The following is a 22,563-nucleotide window of genomic DNA, read 5'->3' as shown; positions in this document are numbered from 1 at the left end:
TTACCTTAGCCACCTACCAAATCACATCCACTGGGCTACGTGGGGATGCTTTGCCCCAGGTTCATGAGTTAGCACGAAACAACCCTCAGTGCTTGCCATGGTGATGGCCTTGCCCACCCTGTTGCCCAGTGGTTCTTGTTCCCTGTAATTAGTTGTTATTTTTTAAACGTTTTAACAGGAAAACAATTTCTCAAAGATTTAGTATGATTCCTTCTATTTGCTGATAAGTATTATGTGATCATTAAATATCTCTGTAACTCTGGGCCTCTCATGTAGACTAAGATGGCTAGGTGGGGACATATCTGGAGAGGGCTGCAGGAGCCGTCTGCTCCTGAAGGGGCATCATCCTTGCTGGTCCTGAGGGGGAGCTGTCACTGTCAGACGAAAGCTGAGGTCGAACTAGAGAGAAAGACACAAACCTCAACCAGATGAAACAATGATAACAACTGGTTAGAATTACAATAACTGGTATAATCTCTTGGAGCATGTTTATACTCTGGTAATTCTTAATGTCAATTGTTAAACGATCTGAAAGAGTAGTTTGTTTTTCCCATTACTGGCAAGATTTTTGTGGGAGACCATCTAGTCCTGGCGAATGGTCATTGGGAAGCATCATGTATGGGACTGTGATACTGCAGAGTGGGTAGAACGGGGATGGCCTACTAGGAAAAGTTGTGGATTTCCAAGAGTCAGATCTTGATGAATACATTGGTTGATGACTAAATTTTTTTTGTTCTCATATCTCTAATTTTTCTGGACTTGTAAGTTTTTACAACACCCCACTTCACTGGCCGTGTGACTTGTGGGCTTCCCTTTGTCATCCTTCGCCTAGGGCTCTGAGCAGGGCAGGGACAGCAAAGGGGTGCTCAGTTGTCACTTCCCACAGCACGGAGCTTCGAGGACCCCAGCCTAAGCCAAGAAGAACCTGTTCTACTCTGTTGCTCGAAAAGAAGGTGATTTGGCCACCATATTCCTAAAGATTGAGAATACTGAGCCTTGCTTTGGTTGGAAATCTCAAAGGCAGAGTCCAGGATATCTTAGTTCATTTTTCCAAATATCTCCTGGTCAGGGCTTGGCACAAAGCAGACCCTCAATGCATGTCTGCTGAAATGAACTTAACCGTAATTACTCTGATGGACACAGCGGAGCCATTCAACATATGTAAGAGTCCCTGACTGTAGAAACGCCTCATGGAAGCAAATTAGAAACTCTGAAATGACTCATTTGAAATTCTCCAATCTTCTCATAACAAATGCTGGCAGATTTTATCTGAAGCCCTTCAGAGCTGAGACCAACGACACTTCCACTTGCCTTTAGTTAATGTTGATCAACGAATTCCCACCACAACTAATGGACAGCTGGTGAAACAGGCTCAGAGTGTGGTCTGTCATGGCCAGTGTGGTGTAAAATTGGGAAGTAGGCAAGTGTGCCTCCACTCCCATTTCCTTCTCATTCCAGAATCCCAGCTTCTTGGAATCTTCCTGCCACCTCCTGCTTCCCAGAGCCATCCCCGCAGATTCTGCCACCAAAAGTTAGTCGGTGCCCACTGTGTTCTTGAAGAGTCCTGTTAACTGATAGAGACAGAGGGAGGACTCTGGGAATAGGTCATTAACTGATGGGCTACTAGTGGTCCATGTGGCTGCGTCCAAGATCAGCGCTTTATTCCAGCCACTGAAGATGGAAACGTCAACAAGAACAGTGTACCGCATTCGTATGCTATAACATTTACAAAATTATTTGGCAGCCAAACACACGTACTGATATTTTTACACCTGCAGGAGGTAAAGGAGGCACAGCGATTGTTCACCTTTTACAAATGGCTGTCTAAGGCTCTTGGTGATTTGCTGAGATGTCATAAAGGAGAGGCCAGGAATTGAACTGCAATTTCCCTGGCTGGTCCCCTTTCATCATCTCATTCTTCAGGGACAGCCATCAGGGTGGAAATTTCAGACCATGGGCTAGGACAGCCAGGGAGGTATTTTTCCAGCAAGGAATATCTCCCAATATTTCTCAGTGGTCACCTTGAGGTAGCCCGAACATCGGGTGAGTGGGTTATTCAGGAGTTTAGCCATATGGGAGTCATAAAGTTTCAGATTTTGAGGTCCTGGTTTTCCCAGTGAGGCCATCATATGTGACAGAATGAAAGAATGAAAATCGGGCTGGGTGCAGTGGCTCACACCTGTAATCCTAGCAATTTAGAAGGCTGAGGCAGGTGGATCACTTGAGCCCAGGTGTTTGAGACCAGCCTGGGCAACATGGTGAGACTTCATCTCTACCAAAAATACAAAAATTAGCCGGGTGTGGTGGCATGTGCCTGTAGTCCCAGCTACTCAGGAGGCTGAGGTGGGAGGATTGACTGAGCTGGGGGAGGTTGAGGCTGTAGAGAGCCATGATCATGCCACTGCACTCCAGCTTGGGGGACAGAGTGAGATTCTGTCTCAAAACAAACAAACAAACAAACAAACAAAAAACAGAAAAAGAACAAAGAACAAAGAAAAGAAAAAGAAAATTGCTGTCATGTCCCTGAGTTCCTTCCAGCCAGACGGAGCATCCCCAAGTCGTAATGTTTTTACTCTTCCGTATACTTCAGGAGTTAAAATGACCGGGCAGACAATGCAGGGCACAGGTGGTACCGGTGAATGTGGTTTGTGTTGCAGGACTGGGACAGGGCGTGCCCCTTGTGGGCCTCGTGGTGGAGGGGGGCCCTAACGTGGTGTCCATCGTCTTGGAATACCTGCGAGAAGAGCCTCCTGTCCCCGTGGTGATTTGTGATGGCAGCGGACGCGCCTCGGACATCCTGTCCTTTGCGCACAAGTACTGTGAAGAAGGCGGGTAGGATTTCTGACGCGCGAGGAAGGGCGGGTTCGTAACTGCCTCTTTGTTGGGCCAAGGAGCAAATCTAAAGTGGTCTGCGTAGACATTCCAAACATGTTTAAATCAGGAAGATTTGCTAGATCTCCTCTCCCATTTCCTGAGGTCAGCATCCAGGGGAACCGTCAGAGGCAGGGTGTTCCTGATGGAATTCTCTCTCCCTCATTTCCAACTTCATTTTCCCTTAGAAAGTTTGCAACAAAGCTGGAATTTAAGACAAGTGAGAATACGGTGTTTGACGACGGTCACTTTTTGTCTCCTGTGTCAGGATATCCTCCCACAGCAAAGTCTCAAATCAAAGACAGAGAGACGTCTGACGCATTCATATAGAGATTTAACTTGCCTTGTTTTGTTCTCTTGCATTTTCTTTGAACAGAATAATAAATGAGTCCCTCAGGGAGCAACTTCTAGTTACCATTCAGAAAACATTTAATTACAATAAGGCACAATCACATCAGCTGTTGGCAATTATAATGGAGTGCATGAAGAAGAAAGAACTCGTAAGTGTCTTGAATTTATTTCCAAACAAGCTCTGTGGAGAGAATTATGTTTCCTTTTCTAATTCTGCCCATGTGTGCATGACAGGCTTGTTCATATTTTAGTCCGGCCTTTTCCGAGAGACAGTACAAATGCATACCAAATTGGCGGCGGTGTCCACATGACAGAAGCTAAACAAGCCCATACAGGGGAGGGCCCCTAGTGCTTTCGGACCTTAGCAAGTGGGGCGTGACATCACACAACATCCTTCGAGGCTCATAAGATTACTCAGATTCATAGTCTTGAGGAAAAGGGCCACATACCACCCTGTCAGGCATGTTTGCAAAGTTGTGTTATTTTATTTCCCATTCCTTCCCTCTTCCGTTGCATTTACAAAGAATAGGCCCTCTTGTCGTGCACAGAAGAGGGACTCTTCAAAATTCTAAGCCACACATTTCCTACAAATATCTCCTGTCTGAATAGTGCATCTCCGATGGCGACTGAGAGTTTGGAGTGCAGCTCCCTTCTCTCGAGGGTTCCAGAACGGATGGGGAAAATAATACAATCAGTATGCAGGCAGGCACCCTAGAGCAATGCTGCAACTTCCGGAAATCAGCCGGGCACGGTGGCTCACACCTGTAGTCCCAGCACTTTGGGAGGCTGAGGCAGGCAGATCTCCTGAGGTCAGGAGTTTGAGATCAGCCTGGCCAACATGGCGAAACCCCATCTCTACTAAAAATACCAAGAAAATTAGCCAGGCATGGTGGCGTGCACCTGTAATCCCAGCTACTCGGGAGGCTGAGGTAGGAAAATCGCTTGAACCCGGGAGGTGGAGTTTGCAGTGACCCAAGATTGCGCCATTGCACTCCGGCCTGGGCAACAAGAGCGAAACTCCATCTCAAATAAAAAGAAAAGAAAAGAAATCAACAGCACTTGATTTGGAACTGTTTAGTGTCAGGATCATTTTATTATGCGTCAGTCTCTGTGGTCATTTTGTAACAACACCCCATGTCTCCCTCTTGTTTTCAACTTGGCTTTAACTCGGTCTTTTCACATTTTCAGGTCACTGTGTTCAGAATGGGTTCTGAGGGCCAGCAGGACATCGAGATGGCAATTTTAACTGCCCTGCTGAAAGGTGAGCTCTCGGGAAATGGTGACTCCTGTCCCTTTGATGTTGGCCTGGCTGGCAATCCTTCCCTCCCGGCCTCCCGTGGATTATGTCTGCTGGTGCTAGACCCTGAGCCAGCCAGGCCGCTTGAGCGGTCTCAGCGTGAAGCCACGGCAGAATGACGAGGCTGGCTACAGGTTTCTGTGGGGCGGAGGTCTGTGGGTGCTCCTGGACCCATCATGGGCCGAGGTCAGAACCGTTTCTATTTGTAACTGGTTCACTGAGGGCTTCAGCTCCTAGAGTGTAAACATGAGATGGATTCCTTTGCAATCACTACATTCCACAGTGTTCTGTCCAATTTCCCCGTCTCGGCTCTAATGACAGGCTTCAGGCCGGCGTTCATGGCCAGGGGGTCTGCTCTGCAATGCACACTTCCTCCCTGCCTCTCGGTTATCCCGGTGCCATGAGGGGGCAGGGAGGACAGAGAGAGAGGAGGGGTCACTGTCAGGCTGGCTGCCTGGCAGTCCCAGGGTTCCAGCCTTCCTGGAGATCATCTCCAGGGGCCCCAAGTCATTAGATTCCTCTTCTGTCCCTCCCAAGAAGACCATGCACAGCTGGCATGGGAAGAGGCTGCCTCCACCTTCCTCCCGGGAAGCTCTTTCAGCTTGGTGCCTTTGTGGTCTATTCAGGGCGAGAACAAAGGCAGCAATGCTTAGTTCTAGGCCAGCAGCCCAGGGGAAGCCTGTGCTCACCACCCAGCACCTGCCAAACCCTGGCAGTCCAGGTGAGGAGTGAAAAATCATTCTGGTTTTTTGCCTTTCCAGGAACAAATGCATCTGCTCCAGATCAGCTGAGCTTGGCACTGGCTTGGAATCGTGTGGACATAGCACGAAGCCAGATCTTTGTCTTCGGGCCCCACTGGCCGGTGAAACTGTTTTTTTCCATTCATATCATTGATCATGACTTTGTACAAGTGACACATGAGTATGTTTTCCCTTGTGACATGGAACTCAGGAAATGATGTGGGGTTTCTGATGGTAGGATATGTAATCTATTAGGATCATTAGAAGATGTTACTGTTTAAAGAACCAACAAGAAGTAAGAGCTACTGGCACCAATTCCACATTCAAACCAGTACTCCTGAAGAAATTAATCACCAAATATTTTATCGTTGCTGGTGAAAGTGGGTTTTTACCTTTTTAAAGAAAAAGAAGAAGAAATAAAATAGCTTATTAAAATTAAACGCAATGCTTCCATCCAGGGCAATGATTTTTCGAACAGGTTTCATGTTCCATGAAACCCTGGAGGCCTAGAGAACTCTGTGTGTGTGTGTGTGTGTGTGTATGTGTGTGTGTGTATGTGTGCGTGTGTGTGTGTGTGTGTGTGTATGTGTGCGTGTGTGTGTGTGTGTATGTGTGCGTGTGTATAGGGTGTCTGTGTGCATGTGATATGTGGTGTGCCTGTATGTGGTATGATTATGTGTAGGTGAGTAATGTGTGTGGGCATGTGTGGTATAGTGTGTAAGTGTGCATGGGGGTGTCATTGGGAGGGTATTTGTGTGTGATATGGGATGAGCAGTGTGTGTGAGGTGTTGAGGAGTACTAATGTGTGTGTGTGACATAGGGATGAGCGTGTGTGTGTGTGTGAACACACATAAGTCTGCATGATAAAGGACTCCAGGCCTACTCCTCCTTCAGTCAAAGCAGCTTCTTTGATCCATTTTATAGGTTAGGAGTCAGGATAAATTTGTGTTTGCAAAAAGGGCTCTGCCGCTTATAAAAGGTAGTAGGAATATCTACAGGATTTATATTGGTTTTAAAAATCACATTTCTTGGCCAGGCACGGTGGCTCACACCTGTAATTCCAGCACTTTGGGAGGCTGATTCAGGAGGATTGCTCGAGGCCAGGAGTTCAAGTCCAACCTGGTCAACATAGTGAGACCCCATCTCTACAAAAAATAAAAAAAAATTAGCCAGGCTAATGGGAGTGCATGCCTGTACTCCCAGCTACTTTGGAGGCTGAGGCAGGAGGATTGCCTGAGCCTAGGAATTTGAGGTTACAGTGATCTATGACTGCACAACTGCACTGCAGCCTGGGTGAGAGAGTGAGATCCCATCTCTAAAACATAAAAAAGAAAAATGCAAAACCATTTCTCAAAACATCCCTGGCATATTGCTGCGTAAATGCATTTTATTTAACTGCCTCTGTGTTTAGGTCTCCCAAAGCATTTAATTGCCTCCCAAAGCATTTAACTGCCTCTGTGTTTCGGTCTCCTGAAAGTTGCCTCCACACATTTGCCATAACATGTTTTACTACTCTTTATTGATTGATCACGTGTAGATGGATCCATCAGTTCTCCACTTGGTAACAGATGGAAGTGGATTGCTCACTCTGCTTCCACTGCCCCTGTTCCTCCTGGATTTGATAGTTGCCTATTTAATTCTATTTTTTTTTTTGAAATGGAGTCTCACTCTGTTGCCCAGGATGGAGTGCAGTGGTGTGATCTCAGTTCACTACAGCCTCCGCATCCTGGGTTCAAGTGATTCTCTTGCCTCAGCCTCCCAAGTATCTGGGACTACAGGCACCCACCATGCCCAGCTAAACCTTTTTGCGTTTTTAGTGGAGACAGGGTTTCATCATGTTGGCCAGGCTGGTCTCAAACTCCTGACCTCAAGTGATCCGCCCGCCTTGGCCTCCCAAAGTGATTGCAGGCGTGAGTCACTGCATCCAATCCTGTTTAATTCTTAGATTGGTCACCTTTATGATGGTAAAGAGTACGTGGAACCATCTATTTGTTTTGTCCACTTCAGATTCCCATTTTGTTAAATGAGGAAATTCACTGTATACTCCTCCTTCCTCTCTTGACAAGTTTCATCTTCCTAATTCAATCAGCCCCACCTTTTACAAGGCGCTTGACATGGTGAACATGTACATATCATTCTTTAATCATTATTGAGGTTCTGCTTACATCTTGCTCTTTAATCATCACTCAGTTTTCATACTTGGTCTCCACGTTGAGTCTGAAAAATGGAGAAACCAGCAGATTTGACGTTCTTGTGATTACATGGAGATTGTTCACTGCTGAACCACACAGTAGGATTGAAGTCAAAGAGAGGGAAAGGTAGCCCTGGGTCACTTATCTGGCTCACATAAAGGAAAATATGACAGGCATCAAGGTTTCTATCACTCATCAACCATTTAAAATTAGGTGACTTTTTAATTTCCTTCATATTTGGACCATGACTTATTTGAATGGATATGTGCTTTTCTCCACATTTCTAATTGATTCTCTTTCTTCTTGCAAACATTTGCCTTGGTGTCACTGCTGTATCTATTTTTTTTTTTTTTTTTTTGGTATTTTTATTGTATCTTTAGTTTGGTTCCAAACAAATAGATGTAAAGTTTGGTACATGCCTACGTACACTTGCCACCACTAACATTGAGGCTTATACTAGTCCGTGTTCACACTGCTATAAAGAATAGCAGTCTTCTGAGACTAGGTAATTTGTAAAGAAAGGAGGTTTAATTGACTCACAGCTCCAAATGGCTGGGGAGGCCCCAGGACACTTACAATCACGGTGGAGGGTGAAGGAGAAGCAAAGGCACATCTTACATGGCAGCAGGTGAGAGAGAGAAAAGAGCATGAGGGGCTGCCAAACATTTTTAAAAGTGCCAGTTCTCCTAAGAAGTCTTTCACTGTCATGAGAACAGCATGGGGGGAACCACCCTCATGATCCAGTCACCTCACTCCAGGCCCCACCGTTGACACCTGGGGATTGCAATTGGAGATGAGATTTGGGTGGGACATAGAGCCAAACCATATCAAGACTCTTTTCAGCAACGTGGATATATCAAGCATGGCTGTGGCAAAGGCTACATTGTGGGGAGCCAGGACAAAATTATTGCACTCTTTCCAAGATGAAGCCATTCAGATATTACCTTAAAAATGCCATTTTGTACTTTTATTTGTATTACATAGTTTATATTTAATACATATTTTGTATTTTAAGTTCAGAGGCACAAGTGCAGGTTTGTTATGTAGATAAACTTGTGTCATGGGGGTTTGTTGTACAGATTATTTCATCACCCAGTTATTAAGCCCAGTACCCACTAGTTGTTTTTCCTGACTCTCTCCATCCTCCCACTCTCCTCCCTCCAAAAGGCCCCACTGTCAGTTATTCCCCTCTATGTGTCCATGTGTTTTCATCATTTAGCTCCCACTTATGAGAATATGCAGCATTTGGTTTTCTGTTCCTGCCTTAGTTTCTAAGGATAATGGCCTGCATCTCCATCCATGTCCCTGCAAAAGACATAATCTTATTCTTTTATATGGCTGCAGCCATATCTATTCCCTTAATTGTTACTGTCCCATTTCTTCTTGAAGAATCTTTCAAAGCCCCATGAGTTCCTACCCCCGTCTTCCCTGGATGCTCTCAATGCCTGCTGTACAGCTATCTACATCAGACATCCCTTCATTGCACTCTGAGTCTGGCCATTGCCTCCTAGACCCCATGTCTTCCTCCCTTTCAGATTCCTTTTTCATTTTGCTGGAGCATATCTTCAAGTAACTTTTACATAAAAGCATGTGGGAGGATTACTGTCTTAGTCTGTGTTGTGTTTCTGTAGCAGAATACCACAGATGGGGTAATTGATAAAGAACAGAGATTTATTTCTTACAGTCCTAGAAACTGGAAAGTCCGGGATCAAGGGGCTGGTATCTTGTCAGGGCCTTCTTGCTGCATCATCCCATGGTGGGAGGTGAAAGAGTAAGAGAGTGAGAGACAGCGAGAGAGGGCTGAACTCTTAAAACAAATATCCTCTCAAGATCATGAACTCTCTCCTTCTATAAAAGCATTAATCCATTCATGAGAGCAGAATTTCATAACCTAAACAATTTTAAAGGTCCTATCTCTCAGCACTGTTGCACTGGGGATTCAGTTTCCAACACAAGAACTTTGGGGGACACTTTCAAACCATAGCAATTATCATTCTCTGTCTTTACATGTCTGAAAAAAGTCTGCCTCACATGAGGCTCAAGATTGTCCTATGACTTTCATTCCATTATAGATGAACCATTGTTTTCTCTTTGCTCTTTGCTTTTTCAGTGCCTGAAAATTTCACAAGGACATGTCTTCTATTTCAAGCAAATGAAAATAGAAGTGTTTAGAGAATGCAAACTCAAGCAGCTATATCTTCACACATGTAGACATTTAATTCTTCTGGCTTTCAAAGGTCCCTTTATGCTGAAGACCTGAATCAGCTCTGTGAAATTTTCTTCTATCTCTTCTTTGAGTGTTTATTTCTTTATTATCTCTTTCTTCATCTGGAATTTCTATTAGTCAAGCAGCTACTGGTCCCCTTCTCCCAGACTGACCCTCTATTTTGTTTTTTATTTCTCTATCATTTTGCTGTATGTTTTTGGAAATCTCAACTTTTTATTTAACTTTTACACAATTTTTAAAGTTTTAGGCACCCATACTTTTTATATTTAAGAAAGTGTTTTTGTTCCTTAACAATTTTATTTTCTTATTAGCCTATTTTCATCTCACGGATGCAGTATGTAAGGATATGAATTAGATTTTTTGAAGTTCTCTTCTGTTTCCTAGATTATCTCTATTTTCTCCCTGGTCAGTTGTTCTTTTTGTTCATTTTGGGTTTTTCTGTTATGCTGTTGATTTTCTCAAATGCTCTAGATCCTTGGCTGTTCATCACACTACAGAATGAGGGATAGAACTGCTTAATTAGTATGGAAACCCATTTTGCCAAGAGGTTTTTCTCCTCCCTGGGAGGACTGCCCAGGAATTCCCTGCTTAGGAAGGAGAGTGTCACCTGAACCTCCCTGCTTTGCTGAGTGCAGACTGGAGAGGGCTGACGGGCTCTGGGCCTCCCTGTTTTTTAGCAGACATCCTCCCAGTGTTTCCTAGGAGTGAAGCCCAGGAATGCAGTTGCTTGCTCTGTACCCACCACAGTGGCAGCCTGGAGTCTAGGAGGGGATAAGTGGCCTCCTGCTCTGTAGGCCATCTTCCAGTCACCATGCCTTCTGCCCACCACCTGCCTTCTTCTTTGTATCTTGGAAAATCTGGTTTCACCTCAATGGCAACCTCCACATTGCACATTTTGGGCTTTGGCTTCCTCTCCATACTTTTAACTGGTCCTTCAACGCGTCCAGAAATTTGTTAAAAACTCTCTGGCCCACCTCTTCTCCCTGAAATAGATTTTTCTTTTTTATACTCCTCTGCTGTCATTTAAATAGTTTTTGGGGAGGGAGGGAAGACAGAAACACTTGCTCAGGCTGCAACCTGGAGCCAAAAGTCCTTCTCTGTCTCCCTACAGTGGGATATAAGGTCTCTGAAGTCTTCTTTTAATAGTTGAAGCACTCAAGAAACTATGTGCCTGTGAATCTATAGTCTATCTAGAATTCTTCATATAGTAGAAAACTTGTGTTGGGAGGACATGAGAATTCCAACACATTGGCCAGGTGTGGTGGCTCATGCCTGTAATCCCAGCACTTTGGGAGGCCGAGGCCAGCGGATCACGAGGTCAGATCAAGACCATCCTGGCTAACACAGTGAAAACCCATCTCTACTAAAAATACAAAACATTAGCCAGGCGTGGTGGCGGGCACCTGTAGTCCCAGCTACTTGGGAGGCTGAGGCAGGAGAAAGGCGTGAACCCAGGAGGCGGAGCTTGCAGTGAGCCAAGATCGCATCACTGCACTCTAGCCTGGGGGACGAGTGAGACTCCATCTCAAATTCCAACACAGTAAATCAATCTTAGGTCTGATTTGCTATATATTACTAGTCAAAATTCTCCTATCTATATTTTCTATTATTGCATGCAAAAAATAAAAGCTATGTGAGAATATAATGGTGGTTATCAGAAGCGAAGATGTGAGGGATTGGGAGATTTTGGTTAAAAAGTACAAAGTTTCAGTTAAGAAGAATAAATTCTGGAGACCTATTGTACAACATAGTGACTATAATTAATGATAACGTACAGTGCACTTGAAAATTGCTAAAAGAGTAGATTTTAAATGTTCTCATAACAAAAATGATAAGTATGTGAGGTGATGGATATGTTAATTAGCTTGATTTCATCGTTCCACAATGTATACATATATTTAAGCATCATGTATACCATAGATACAATTTGTCATTTGTTAATTAAAACAATTAATTAAAATAAAAGCTTTGCAAAAAAAATTTATTCTTAAAACATACTTTTAAACATAACAAAGAGGCCAGGCGCGGTGGCTCACTCCAGTAATCCCAGCACTTTGGAAGACTGAGGTGGGTGGATCACCTGAGGTCAGGAGCTTGAGACAAGCCTGGCCAACATGGTGAAACCCCATCTCTACTAAAAATACAGAAAAGGATGTGATGCTGCAGGCCTGTAATCCCAGCTACTCGGGAGGCTGAGGCAGAAGAATTGCTTGAACCTGGGAGCCGGAGGTTGCAGTGAGCTGAGATCGTGCCTCTGCCCTCAGCCTGGGTGACAAAGCAAAACTCCATCTCAAAAAACAAACAAATAAATAAACAAACAAAAAACATAATGAAGAGAGAGAAAAGGAGAGATGTTTGATACATACAAGGAACAAAAGGCAATTTATTTATTTACATTGAATCATAAAAACTTTGGACTAACAATTTTTGAAGGAAAATCCTTAGCAACATTCATCTCAAGAGCTTTTTTATCTTGTAAAATTGATACTCTATGCCCGTCAAACAATAATTCCCCATCTTGCCCTCCCCTATGACTACTGGCAGCCACCATTCTACTTTCTGTTGTCATGAATATGACTACTGTCAGTACCTCCTATAAGTGGAATCATATAGTATTTGTCCTTTTGTGACTGGCTTGTTTCGCTCAGAACAATGTCTCAAAGTTCATCTGTGTTGCAGCATGTGTCAGAATTTCCCTCCTTTTAAGGCTGAATAATATTCCATTGTATGGATAGACCACATTTTGCTTATCCAAGCATCCATCAGTGGACACTTGGGTTGCTCCCATGTTTTAGAATAATGCTGCTATGTATGTAGGTGTACAAATTCTTCTTCGAGACTTGCTTTCAGTTCTTTTGAGTATATGCCAAGAAGTGAAATCACTGGGTCACACAGTAATTCTATTTTTAATTTTTGAGGAATCACCAAACTCCTCCCATAGCAGTTGCACCATTTTACATTTCTACCCACAGTGCACGGGGTTCTACTTGGTCCACATTTTCACAAACATTTGTCATTTTCTGTTGTCTAGATAATAGCCATCTTGGCTGGGCACGGTGGCTCATACCTGTAATCCCAGCACTTTGGGAGGCCGAGGCAGGTGGATCACCTGAGGTCAGGAGTTGGAGACCAGCCTGGCCAACATGGGGAAACTCCTTCTCTACTAAAAATACAAAAAAAGAAAAATTAGCCGGGAGTGGTGGTGCACACCTGTAGTCCCAGCTACTCAGCAGGCTGAGGCAGGAGAATCACTTGAACCCAGAAGGCAGAGGTTGCAGTGAGCCAAGATTGCGCCACTGCACTCCAGCCTGGGCAACAAGAGACAGACTCTGTCTCAAAAAAAAAAAAAAAAAAAGAAAAATATAATAGCCATCTTAATGGGTGGGAGGTAGTATCCCAGATGGTTTTGATTTGTATTTCCCTAATGGTTAGTGACATTGGGCACTTTTGTGTGTGTTTATTGCCCATTTATGCATCTTCTTTGCAGAAATGTCTATTCAAGTCTCTTGCCTATTTTTGAATCAGGGTGAGTTTTCTTGTTGTTGAATTTTAGGAGTTCTCTATATATTCTGGATATGAACCCCTTATCATATATATGATGTGCAAATATATTCTCCTATTCTGTGGCTGCCTTTCCTCTTTTAATGGTATCTTCTGCTGCATAAAACTTTTAAATTTTCATGAAGTCTGTCAGATTTGTTATTAATAATTTTTCCGTTTGTGCCTGTACCTTTGGTGTCATATTCAAGAACTGAATTCCCAAATCCAATATAGTGATACTTTTGCCCTATGTTTTCTTCTAAGCATTTTAATTTAATTAATTATTTTTTGGAACTGAGTTTCACTCTTGTCACTCAGGCTAGAGTGCAATGGCACAATCTCACCCACTGCAACCTCTGCCTCCCAGGTTCAAACAATTCTCCTGTCTCAGCCTCCCAAGTAGCTGGGATTACAGGCACTCGCCACCACATCCAGCTAATTATTCGATTTTTGGTAGACAGGGTTTTGCCATGTTGGCCAGGCTGGTCTCAAATTTCTGGCCTCAGGTGATCTATCCCCCTCGGCCTCCCAAAAAGCTGGAATTATAGGCATGAACTACCATGCCCAGCCGCATTTTATATTAGTAGTTTTCGATTTTATGTTCAGGTCTTTGATCCATTTTGAGTTAATATTTGTATATGGTGTAAGGTAAGGGTCCAACTCCAGTCTTTCGCATGTGGATATCCAGTTTTCCCAGCACCATTTGTTGGATGTGGTGTCACTCTGTCACTCAGGGCCATAATGGTTTTATTGGCGTGAGGAGTCAGCCCAGACACTTTTTCATCCGTATTTGTATATTGACCAGGAACTATATAAACACACACCTCCCCCGACATAACCTCTGCCTCAGCCCTACTTAAGGGTTTTAAGCAGGAGAGTTACTTGGTTCCATTTTTACATTTAAAGGTCACTGTGGACTTACTGTGGAAAATGCATTGGGTGGGTGCCATGGCAAGTGTGCAGAGTCCTGTTAATAGGCCTTTGAAATAATTCAGGTGAAAGAGGGTGCCTTGGACTAGAGCAGAGGCAGAGAAGAAGGCAAGAATCAGATAGAATTAAGCAAAATTTAGCATTAAACATGGCTGCACACAGGGGTGGATGAATCATTGAGGGCACTGGAGGGACTGAGATGTCACAGTGCTCCCCAGTTGTCTGGTTTGCACAACTGGCATGCTGTGGTGCCATTTCCCTGAGATAAGGGACCCTGGAAGAGGGCTGAGTTGTAGGGGAGGTCCTGAGTGTGGTTTGGGACGTAAGGAGTTGGATGTCTTTGAGACATGCAAGCAGGATGCTGAGCAGGCAACAGGAGCTCTGGGGAGAGAGGTGGACCGCAGCCAGGAAGAAGTTGTGTACCAGTCAGTGGTGACTGGTGGTGTGTGCATCAATGAGATCGTCAAGGAAGACAGCAGAGTGGAAAGGAAGGAGGCTGAGGGCAGAGCCCAGAGGAACCTTGACATTTAAAGCTGCACTGAGAAGCAGTGGCCAGACAGAGAAGAGGAAAGCTGGGAGCTTGTGATGCCCAAGAAGCCAAGGGAAGAGACTCTAGGAGGAAGCAGGCAGTGGAGTCAGATGTGCTGAGAACCCAGCATGAAATGCCCGTGAGGCAGGTACCAGCACAGTTCTCAGCAACTAAACCCAGAGCCCAGGACAGACAGGGAAGAAGCAGCAGGGTGCGTGCAGGAGAGATGGGAAGAGAGGAAATGGAGGCTCCTCAGGTAGGCAACCCACCAGAAGCGTTTGGTGGGAGGAGCGGGTAGTTCTGGCAAGAGAGGACGCCAGCTGGAGGGTCTGGTTGTTTAGGTGCTGGCTCTGTGTCTGCACCAGGACGCACTCCCACGTTCTCCACCCTACCAGGAGATAAGGCCACGGGGCCAGGCCTACTTCTGCCCTCCCTCCTGTTCTCTGGAGTAGAGCACACACTCCCCTTGATGAATGAGTCTGTCACCACATTGCATGCATTTCAGTGACATGCGGAGAGCTGCTTTACCCACTGGGCTCCAGTTAATGTTTATATCCAGGCAGGCATCCTCCGTTCTATCCATGGTCTCATACCCCCTTCACAATCACTTTTTCACATCATTAAATGGCTGTGAACACATCTCTTTGTGCCTTTGAACTCTCAGCACCCTTTCCTTCATGCAAAAGCACCCATCAATCAAAATGTCAGCCGCTTTAAGTATGCAAAGCTGGTGCATCAAGTGTGTGTTTGTGCACACGAGTAACAGTGGTTCACTGTATCAGTGCCTTCTTCAGACAGCCAGGCCTGCGATGACTGAGTGTGTAGGTGTGTGGGATGGAGTCCGTGTGCACCTGTACATATGTGTGGGCATATGTGTGCCCTGTGTGGGTGTGTACATGTACATTGTATGCATATGAGCATGTGTGGTATACATATGAGTATTGTATGCATATGAGCATATGTATTTGTACACATACAGAGGTGGGAGGGTCAATGAGCTGGTCTGGGGACAAGAGAGAGCTTTAATACCTTTTCCCAACTCTGATTGCTGTGGACTGCAGCCCCTGGGAAGCCTGGCACCCCCGACGGACAGCAAAGCCACAGAGAAGGAGAAGAAGCCAGCCACGGCCACCACCAAGGGAGGAAGAGGAAAAGGGAAAGGCAAGAAGAAAGGGAAAGTGAAAGAGGAAGCGGAGGAAGAAACTGATCCCCGGAAGATAGAGCTGCTGAACTGGGTATGTGGAAGGTCACAGAGATCACGAGCTTGGCCTCACGCTTCCCCAGGGGAAGCGATGGTTCTTGCCCTTGCTTCAGCCCCACCCAAGGCCCTGATCACAGGAGGGATGGGTAAAGGCTTGACTGGGTAGTGTCAGCATTTCAAACTACAACAGCACATTCACTGAGATGATCCTGTCAATTGTCCAAAACACCAAATGTTCCTGCTTTAGGGAGAATGATGCCACCCAGAGAGGGGCCCTGAGTCACCCTGCTCACCAGTGGTTCTCTGCCTGGCAGACATGCATTGGCTTGATGCAAGCATTGGCTTGATGCATGAATATACAGCAAACAAATCAGTTGTCATCAAATAAATGCAATTCATGCAAAAAGCCCTTTTTTGACAGACAGAGCCCATGATTGGGTGTGTGGGGTAACAGCAGTTTGGGTGGGGAGACTGGAGTCACACATTGCATGGCAGTTCTTTGTCTTGCTGCCACCAGGACACAGGCAAGACAGGGGACCAGACCTCTGTGGTGACGTGTGCCTGCCCTTGTCACAGCCACTCACCCGCACGGCACCCTGGTCATGCTGCCTGCCCACGTAGCTCCCCCTGGCAGAACTTCTCAGTTAAGGAAACAAATGGTGGAGACTGGGCAGGCCGATGCCGGGAGGGCTGAGATTTTGAATCCTCTTCAATTTATTTTTAGAAGGAAAAAATAATTTACAAACATGGATGGAACATGTAGAGGCCAAACTGAGAAGAAAGGAGAGGGGAGATGGGGAGTGTTTACCCAAGATAAAGAGCAAAGAATACCATGTTGGAGTGCTCTGGGATCTGGGGTTCGGAATACCCTTTCCTCTGTGTTTCTAGTCGCCCCTCTCCCCAGTGTCTCTGAGAGGCCACTCATGGGCTCCTGGCCCTTGGTCCCTGCAGGTGAATGCTTTGGAGCAAGCAATGCTGGATGCTTTAGTCTTAGATCGTGTCGACTTTGTGAAGCTCCTGATTGAAAACGGAGTGAACATGCAACACTTTCTGACCATTCCGAGGCTGGAGGAGCTGTATAACACAGTGAGTGCTCTAGAAAAAGGGAGGGAAGGGGGAGGCAGCCACCCGAATGTGTTTGTCACTGGTGCATGTTGTGCATAAATGTGCTCATCTGACCTCCTTCATCTGGGAGGTCCATATTTAATGTCAGGCGGCTACTTCTCACCTGCTGCTGGCCACAGCCTGTGTTCACATTCTCACTACCTCCTGCCATGCTTCGACAGTCACTCCTTTCTCGGGCAGTATTAACTCTTGTCCTGCATTTGAGGCTGGTGTCTGAGTACTTGTTGCTACAAAGAGGGAATCTAGCTCCCCAAGCCATTAGCAGAGTGAAATGTCACCAAGGGTGCGAAGTCAATTGTTCCTTGGAACCCTCGCATTTGATGAGGTTTTGGGGGCAAAACATAGAGCTAAGTTTCACACCCAGGAGCTCTGCTAGAAGGGTTTGAGTGAAATTCCCTTGGCTTATATTATTACAATATCAGTTTTGAGAATTTATGTTTGCTTCCCTATTGTAAGATTATAAGTAGCAGAAATGGTCCTCAGCAGCTGCTTGCTAAACCTTGGCGATTTTCTTTTCTTTTTTTTTTTTTTTTTTTTTTTGTTCTGAGACAGGGTCTCTCTTGTTTCCCAGGCTGGGGTGCAGTGACATGATCTCAGCTCACTGCAGCCTCAACCTCCTAGGCTCAAGCCATCCTCCCACCCCAGCCTCCTGAGTATCTGGGACTACAGGTGCACACCACCACACCCAGCTAATTTTTGTAATTTTTGTAGAGACAGGGTTTCAACATGTTGCCCAGGTTGGTCTCGAACTCCTAGCCTCAAGTGATCCACCTCCCTCAGCCTCCCAAAGTGCTGGGATAATAAGTGTGAGCCACTGATCCTGGCCAACTTGGTGAATTATTAACACTATGTTGTGTACCTTAAGATACTCTTTAAAAAAATGCAACAGAAAATATTTCGCAACTTTTGAAATGTGTTGGATACTTTTTAACCATGACCAGTTCTGTTTTGTAAAAGAAAAAGGCTGGTGTGGGTTACACTCCAGCTCTCACATTTCATTAATTATATAGAGTAGGGCAGGATTTTACTCGAAGAGTTCAAGAAAAAAACGTATTTATTTATTTATTTATTCTTAGATGAGGTCTCACTCTATCACCTAGGCTGGAGTATAGTGGTGCAATCTTAGCTCACTGCAACCTCTGCCTCCCGAGTTCAAGTGATCCTCCCACCTCAGCCTCCTTAGTAGCTGGGGTTACAGGCGCCACGCCCAGCTAATTTTTGTATTTTTAGTGGAGATGGGGTTTCACCACGTTGGCCAGGCTGGTCTCAAACTCGTGACCTCAAGTGATCCACCCGCCTTGGCCTCCCAAAGTGCTGGGACTACAGGCGTGAGCCACTGCACCTGGTCAAGAAAAATATTTCACACACATGAATGCTTCTCTTTCAGAGACTGGGTCCACCAAACACACTTCATCTGCTGGTGAGGGATGTGAAAAAGGTCAGTCTACTGTTTTATAATTCTTACCTATTGGCATCTTTCACAAAAAGATTTCTTAAGAGCAAGTTTTAAATTTTCAAAATGTATTATTATTTCAGGCACAGGAGATATTGAATTCCTTCTTTCATAAAGAGTCTATTTAAAACTAAGAAAGGAAAGGATAATCTTTTTTAAGTTGCACGTTCATCCGAATCCATGGTAGGGACACTCTCAGTGACAGCTGGATTACAAGTTGATGCCAGCGCAAGGCCAGGGCAGTCACTGGGTGGGGTGGGGAAGGGGGTAGCCGGCCGCTGACCTGAGCACCGCCGACTGTCCATGCAGCCTTTCGTTCTGTCCCTCTTTTGAGATCTCTCACCCACTGCCTGTGGTTCTTTCCAGAAGCACCGGCAGGAGGTTCCTCAAGTCATTCTGTGTCCTGTTGATTGCAGCCGCTGTTCTTGGCCCTTTCTGCCACCTTATTATCAAGGGATAGAGGCTTTCCCCAGCCTGAATATTGTTTAATCCCCCACCCACCCACCTATTACATGAACTCCCAAGTGGGGGCCAGGATGGCCACTTACCCCCAAGACGTGTGATGAAGTCCACACTGTGAACGCATCCTCACAGGGCCTAAGACCAGATTTCTCTTACAGAGCAACCTTCCACCGGATTACCACATCAGCCTAATAGACATCGGGCTTGTGCTGGAGTACCTCATGGGAGGAGCCTACCGCTGCAACTACACCCGGAAAAACTTTCGGACTCTTTACAACAACTTGTTTGGACCAAAAAGGGTAGAACTCTGTGTTTGTGTAGTGTTCTGTGGTTTGCGAGTGCCATCTGATTCCTTGCTTGCTTTTCAGCAGCTTGGCCGGTTCAGAGCCAAGCCGTTCGCCCTGTCCCCGGCACAGTGGTCCTGCCTCCTACACGGCTCTCAGGCCTGAGTCACAGCATTCCCCAGCTGCCTTGAGCACGGGCCGCCCTGCCCACCCAGTGCATCTGCCCTCCTTCTCTGTCCACAGCAGACTTCCTCCTGTCTGCCCGCTCCAGCCTATTCTACCATCCCTCCACTGTTCCTGCCATAATCTTCCAAAGGAAGGGACATGCCTGCATTCCCTGCTTCAAACCTCCCAGAGCTCCTCACTGCCTGGAGAATTGTAGCCAAACTCATTATCACAGTAACCAAGGCCCTCCGCCAGCTGCCCTCACCCACATGGGAGACCATGTACCTGCACCAAAATCCAATCCTGTGATCAAATCAAAGATGTGTGCCTGCCACGTCTTTCCCCGCTATCAGTGCCTTTCCCACCCTTATCAAAAGTTCTACTCAAATGTCCGATCTTTCATGATGCCCTCTCTTCACGCTCCCTTTACAGCCCCACAGCTCTTTGATGTCTGTTAGGGAACTTCTCTGCTTCTACCTGGAATAAGGGCCATGTGTCTGCCGAGCTTTCTTCTCAATTAACTTCTGCTGACAGAAGAAGAGTTTCCATATTAAAGCACTTCTTTTCCTTGGACATTATCATTAATTGTTAATGATACAAAGTGCTTTTTAATCAATTCCTATGTCCACTAGCAACAATACTGCTAATGTACTACTAACATTAGTTATCTGAGTAAATTGACTTTTTTCTTCCTCTTTCACCATGCAGCCTAAAGCTCTTAAACTTCTGGGAATGGAAGTAAGTAGAATTTGTTTTCAAAAGTTTTGTAATATCTTGGTCAAATAGACATAGCCCTTTAAGTTCTGTATTTGCAAATATATGATACTACTCACCAAAATTTACCTAGATGTCTTATATAAAAGGACCATATATACATTTTCTTTAATGGGGGTAAAAGCTGCACAATTCATTTCTAGAACTAACAAAACCACAGTTTCAAAAGCAAAGATTAAGCAAACAAAAAAAAAAACTACAGAATAACACCACGTATATATGTAAAAAACCGTAAATAACACCAAAAAGAATTCAATACACTATTTTCAAAGTCCTAAACAAGCAATTAGAGTCCTCCAAGAATGCAAATATAATGCAATGCTGGTCTTTAATATATTGCATCATATCGATAAGTCACAGAAGAAAAGTATGACATGACCATTTCTCAGTAGGTGCTGATGAATGTGAAACACATGTAAAACATACTCCTTACTTAGTTAAAAAATATATAGTTTTCTCACAATAGAATGATAAAATGCTTTCTTGGTATGATTAAAATACATGTATATCTTAGAGCAAGGGAAATGTATGATGAGCAGTGCAGCCCTGAAGTCATGTCCATGAAAATCAAGAACAAGACAAGCATGCCCAATATTGTCAGCATCATTATCCCCACTGGTCTCCAAAAGTGTTCTGGAAATTGAACAAGGAAAAATAAATGCTAAAAAAAAGAATACCCAAGAAAGGGAGAAACTTTTATCAGCAAAAACATTTGGGGGGAGTTAGAAAATCCAGGAAAATCAACTAAAGTTCCCTCACAATAGGACAAAAGTACCAGAAATTACCTTTACTAGCAACCTTAAGAACAATGTCCCAGACCTAAAAATATTTAAATGAATGGAAGAAATGCCATATTGTGGAATATTAGGATTGACTCTTGGAAACATTCTTTTCAAATAAATTTATGAGCTAAATAGCATCCCGATTCTTCATGGATTCAGTGTAGACGGTTTTCATTCTGTGTTGACAGGTAAGACTGAGCTTTAACACGGTGCTCCTGGAAGGGTTATGAGCTTTCTGTGGTCTTCTGTTCTCTCAGATTCTCCATGTCAGGGTTTATTTGTTCCATGAAGGTTTGGTGGACTCACCTGTAAAATTTCCGGGTCCAGTCCTATTTCTTAGAAGTGTGTCTTTCACTACTTCATAATAGCTATTATACATATAAGTGCATTCAGACTTTTTATTTTCTAGAGTCAATTTTGGTCATTTATAGTTTCCTAAAATGATTTATTTCATCTAGACTTTCAAGTTCCCTGGAATAAACTTTTACATAGTATTCTAGTTTTTTTCAGTCTCCTCAGTATCTTCAGTTATGTGTCATTTCTTGTGCCAATTTTTTTTTTTTTTTTTTTTTGAGTAGGGGGTCTCACTCTGTTATCCAGGCTGGAGTGGAATGGCACAATCTTGGCTCATTAACCTCCCGGGTTCAAGCAACCTTAGCCTCCTGGGTTCAAGCACTTCTCCTGTCTCAGCCTCCCGAGTAGCTGGGACTGCAGGTGCATGCCACCACACCAGGATAATTTTTGTATTTTTAGTAGAGATAGGGCTTTACCATATTGGTCAGGCTGGTCTCAAACTCCTGATCTCAGGTGATCCACCCATCTTGGCCTCCCAAAGTACTGGGATTACAGGCAACAGCCACCCGCCCAGCCTCTTGTGCCATTTTTTAACAAAATTTATATCTCCTCTCTTTTTTTCTTAAGCTTTCTTTGCTACTTATTTTATTGGTATTTTTGCTTTATCAAGCAACTTTCTTTTTCTGTTTCTATTTTATTAATGTCTGCTTTTATTTGTATTCGTTTCTTCCATATACTTCCCCTACTGTTATTGTTTGTTTGTGCTAACTCAGTTTGAAAGGAAAATTCACTCATTTTCCATCTGTATTCCTATAAATGCATTAAAGGTATAAATTGTTCTGAGCATTGTTTCATGATATTCTACAGGTTTGGATAAGCAGAACTTTCATTGTCATTTTTTCTAAGGCATTTATTATTTCCTTTTCAATCCAAGAGTTATTTAGAAGTGTATTTCAAATTTCCCAGATACAGACTTTTATTGTTGTTATACTACTATAATTAATTTCAAATTTTATTCCTTGTATAGAAATTCCGTGTAATTTTTTTTTCAAATTCATTGCTAAGTAAGGTGTGTTACTTACTTATTTACTGATTGTAATATGTCAATTTCTTCTTATACTCCCAGCTCAGATCCTTTGTTATTTTATTGGTTTCTTTGCCTTTTCCTCATTGATTTGTGGAAGGCCTTTGCATTTTAGGAAAATTAACTCTTTGTTTCTCATATTCTCTCTCTGGCAGTTTTTAAAGAGAATTTACGTGCAATTAATATTTTAATAATATTATATGTTATTGAAAGGTAGGCTTAAAAGGACTTCTGTTTTATAACATTTCATTAGTCATTAGTT

General features: G+C 44.1%; 1 protein-coding gene across 4 annotated transcripts in view; it reads left to right on the top strand.

Moving 5' to 3' along the window:
- The window catches only part of TRPM1 (transient receptor potential cation channel, subfamily M, member 1), a 160,763-nt gene that overhangs the window by 99,550 nt on the left and 38,650 nt on the right, over positions 1-22,563 (top strand). For 3 of the 4 annotated variants that reach the window (XM_012000572.1, XM_012000570.1, XM_012000571.1), the window contains 9 exons: positions 2,658-2,832; positions 3,248-3,371; positions 4,411-4,483; positions 5,281-5,381; positions 15,739-15,912; positions 16,830-16,964; positions 18,391-18,441; positions 19,077-19,217; positions 20,076-20,105. In XM_012000572.1, the coding sequence (XP_011855962.1) occupies positions 2,658-2,832; positions 3,248-3,371; positions 4,411-4,483; positions 5,281-5,381; positions 15,739-15,912; positions 16,830-16,964; positions 18,391-18,441; positions 19,077-19,217; positions 20,076-20,105 (1,004 nt within the window). Of the gene's footprint in view, positions 1-2,657; positions 2,863-3,247; positions 3,372-4,410; positions 4,484-5,280; positions 5,697-15,738; positions 15,913-16,829; positions 16,965-18,390; positions 18,442-19,076; positions 19,218-20,075; positions 20,106-22,563 lie in introns of those variants that run through there. The other variant, XR_001008290.1, reaches the window with a different exon arrangement.

Source organism: Mandrillus leucophaeus, unplaced genomic scaffold, assembly GCF_000951045.1.
Source record: "Mandrillus leucophaeus isolate KB7577 unplaced genomic scaffold, Mleu.le_1.0 Scaffold631, whole genome shotgun sequence".
Lineage (NCBI taxonomy): Eukaryota > Metazoa > Chordata > Mammalia > Primates > Cercopithecidae > Mandrillus > Mandrillus leucophaeus.
Note: the sequence above shows the minus strand (reverse complement) of the source record. Positions and strands in the feature narration are given on the sequence as shown.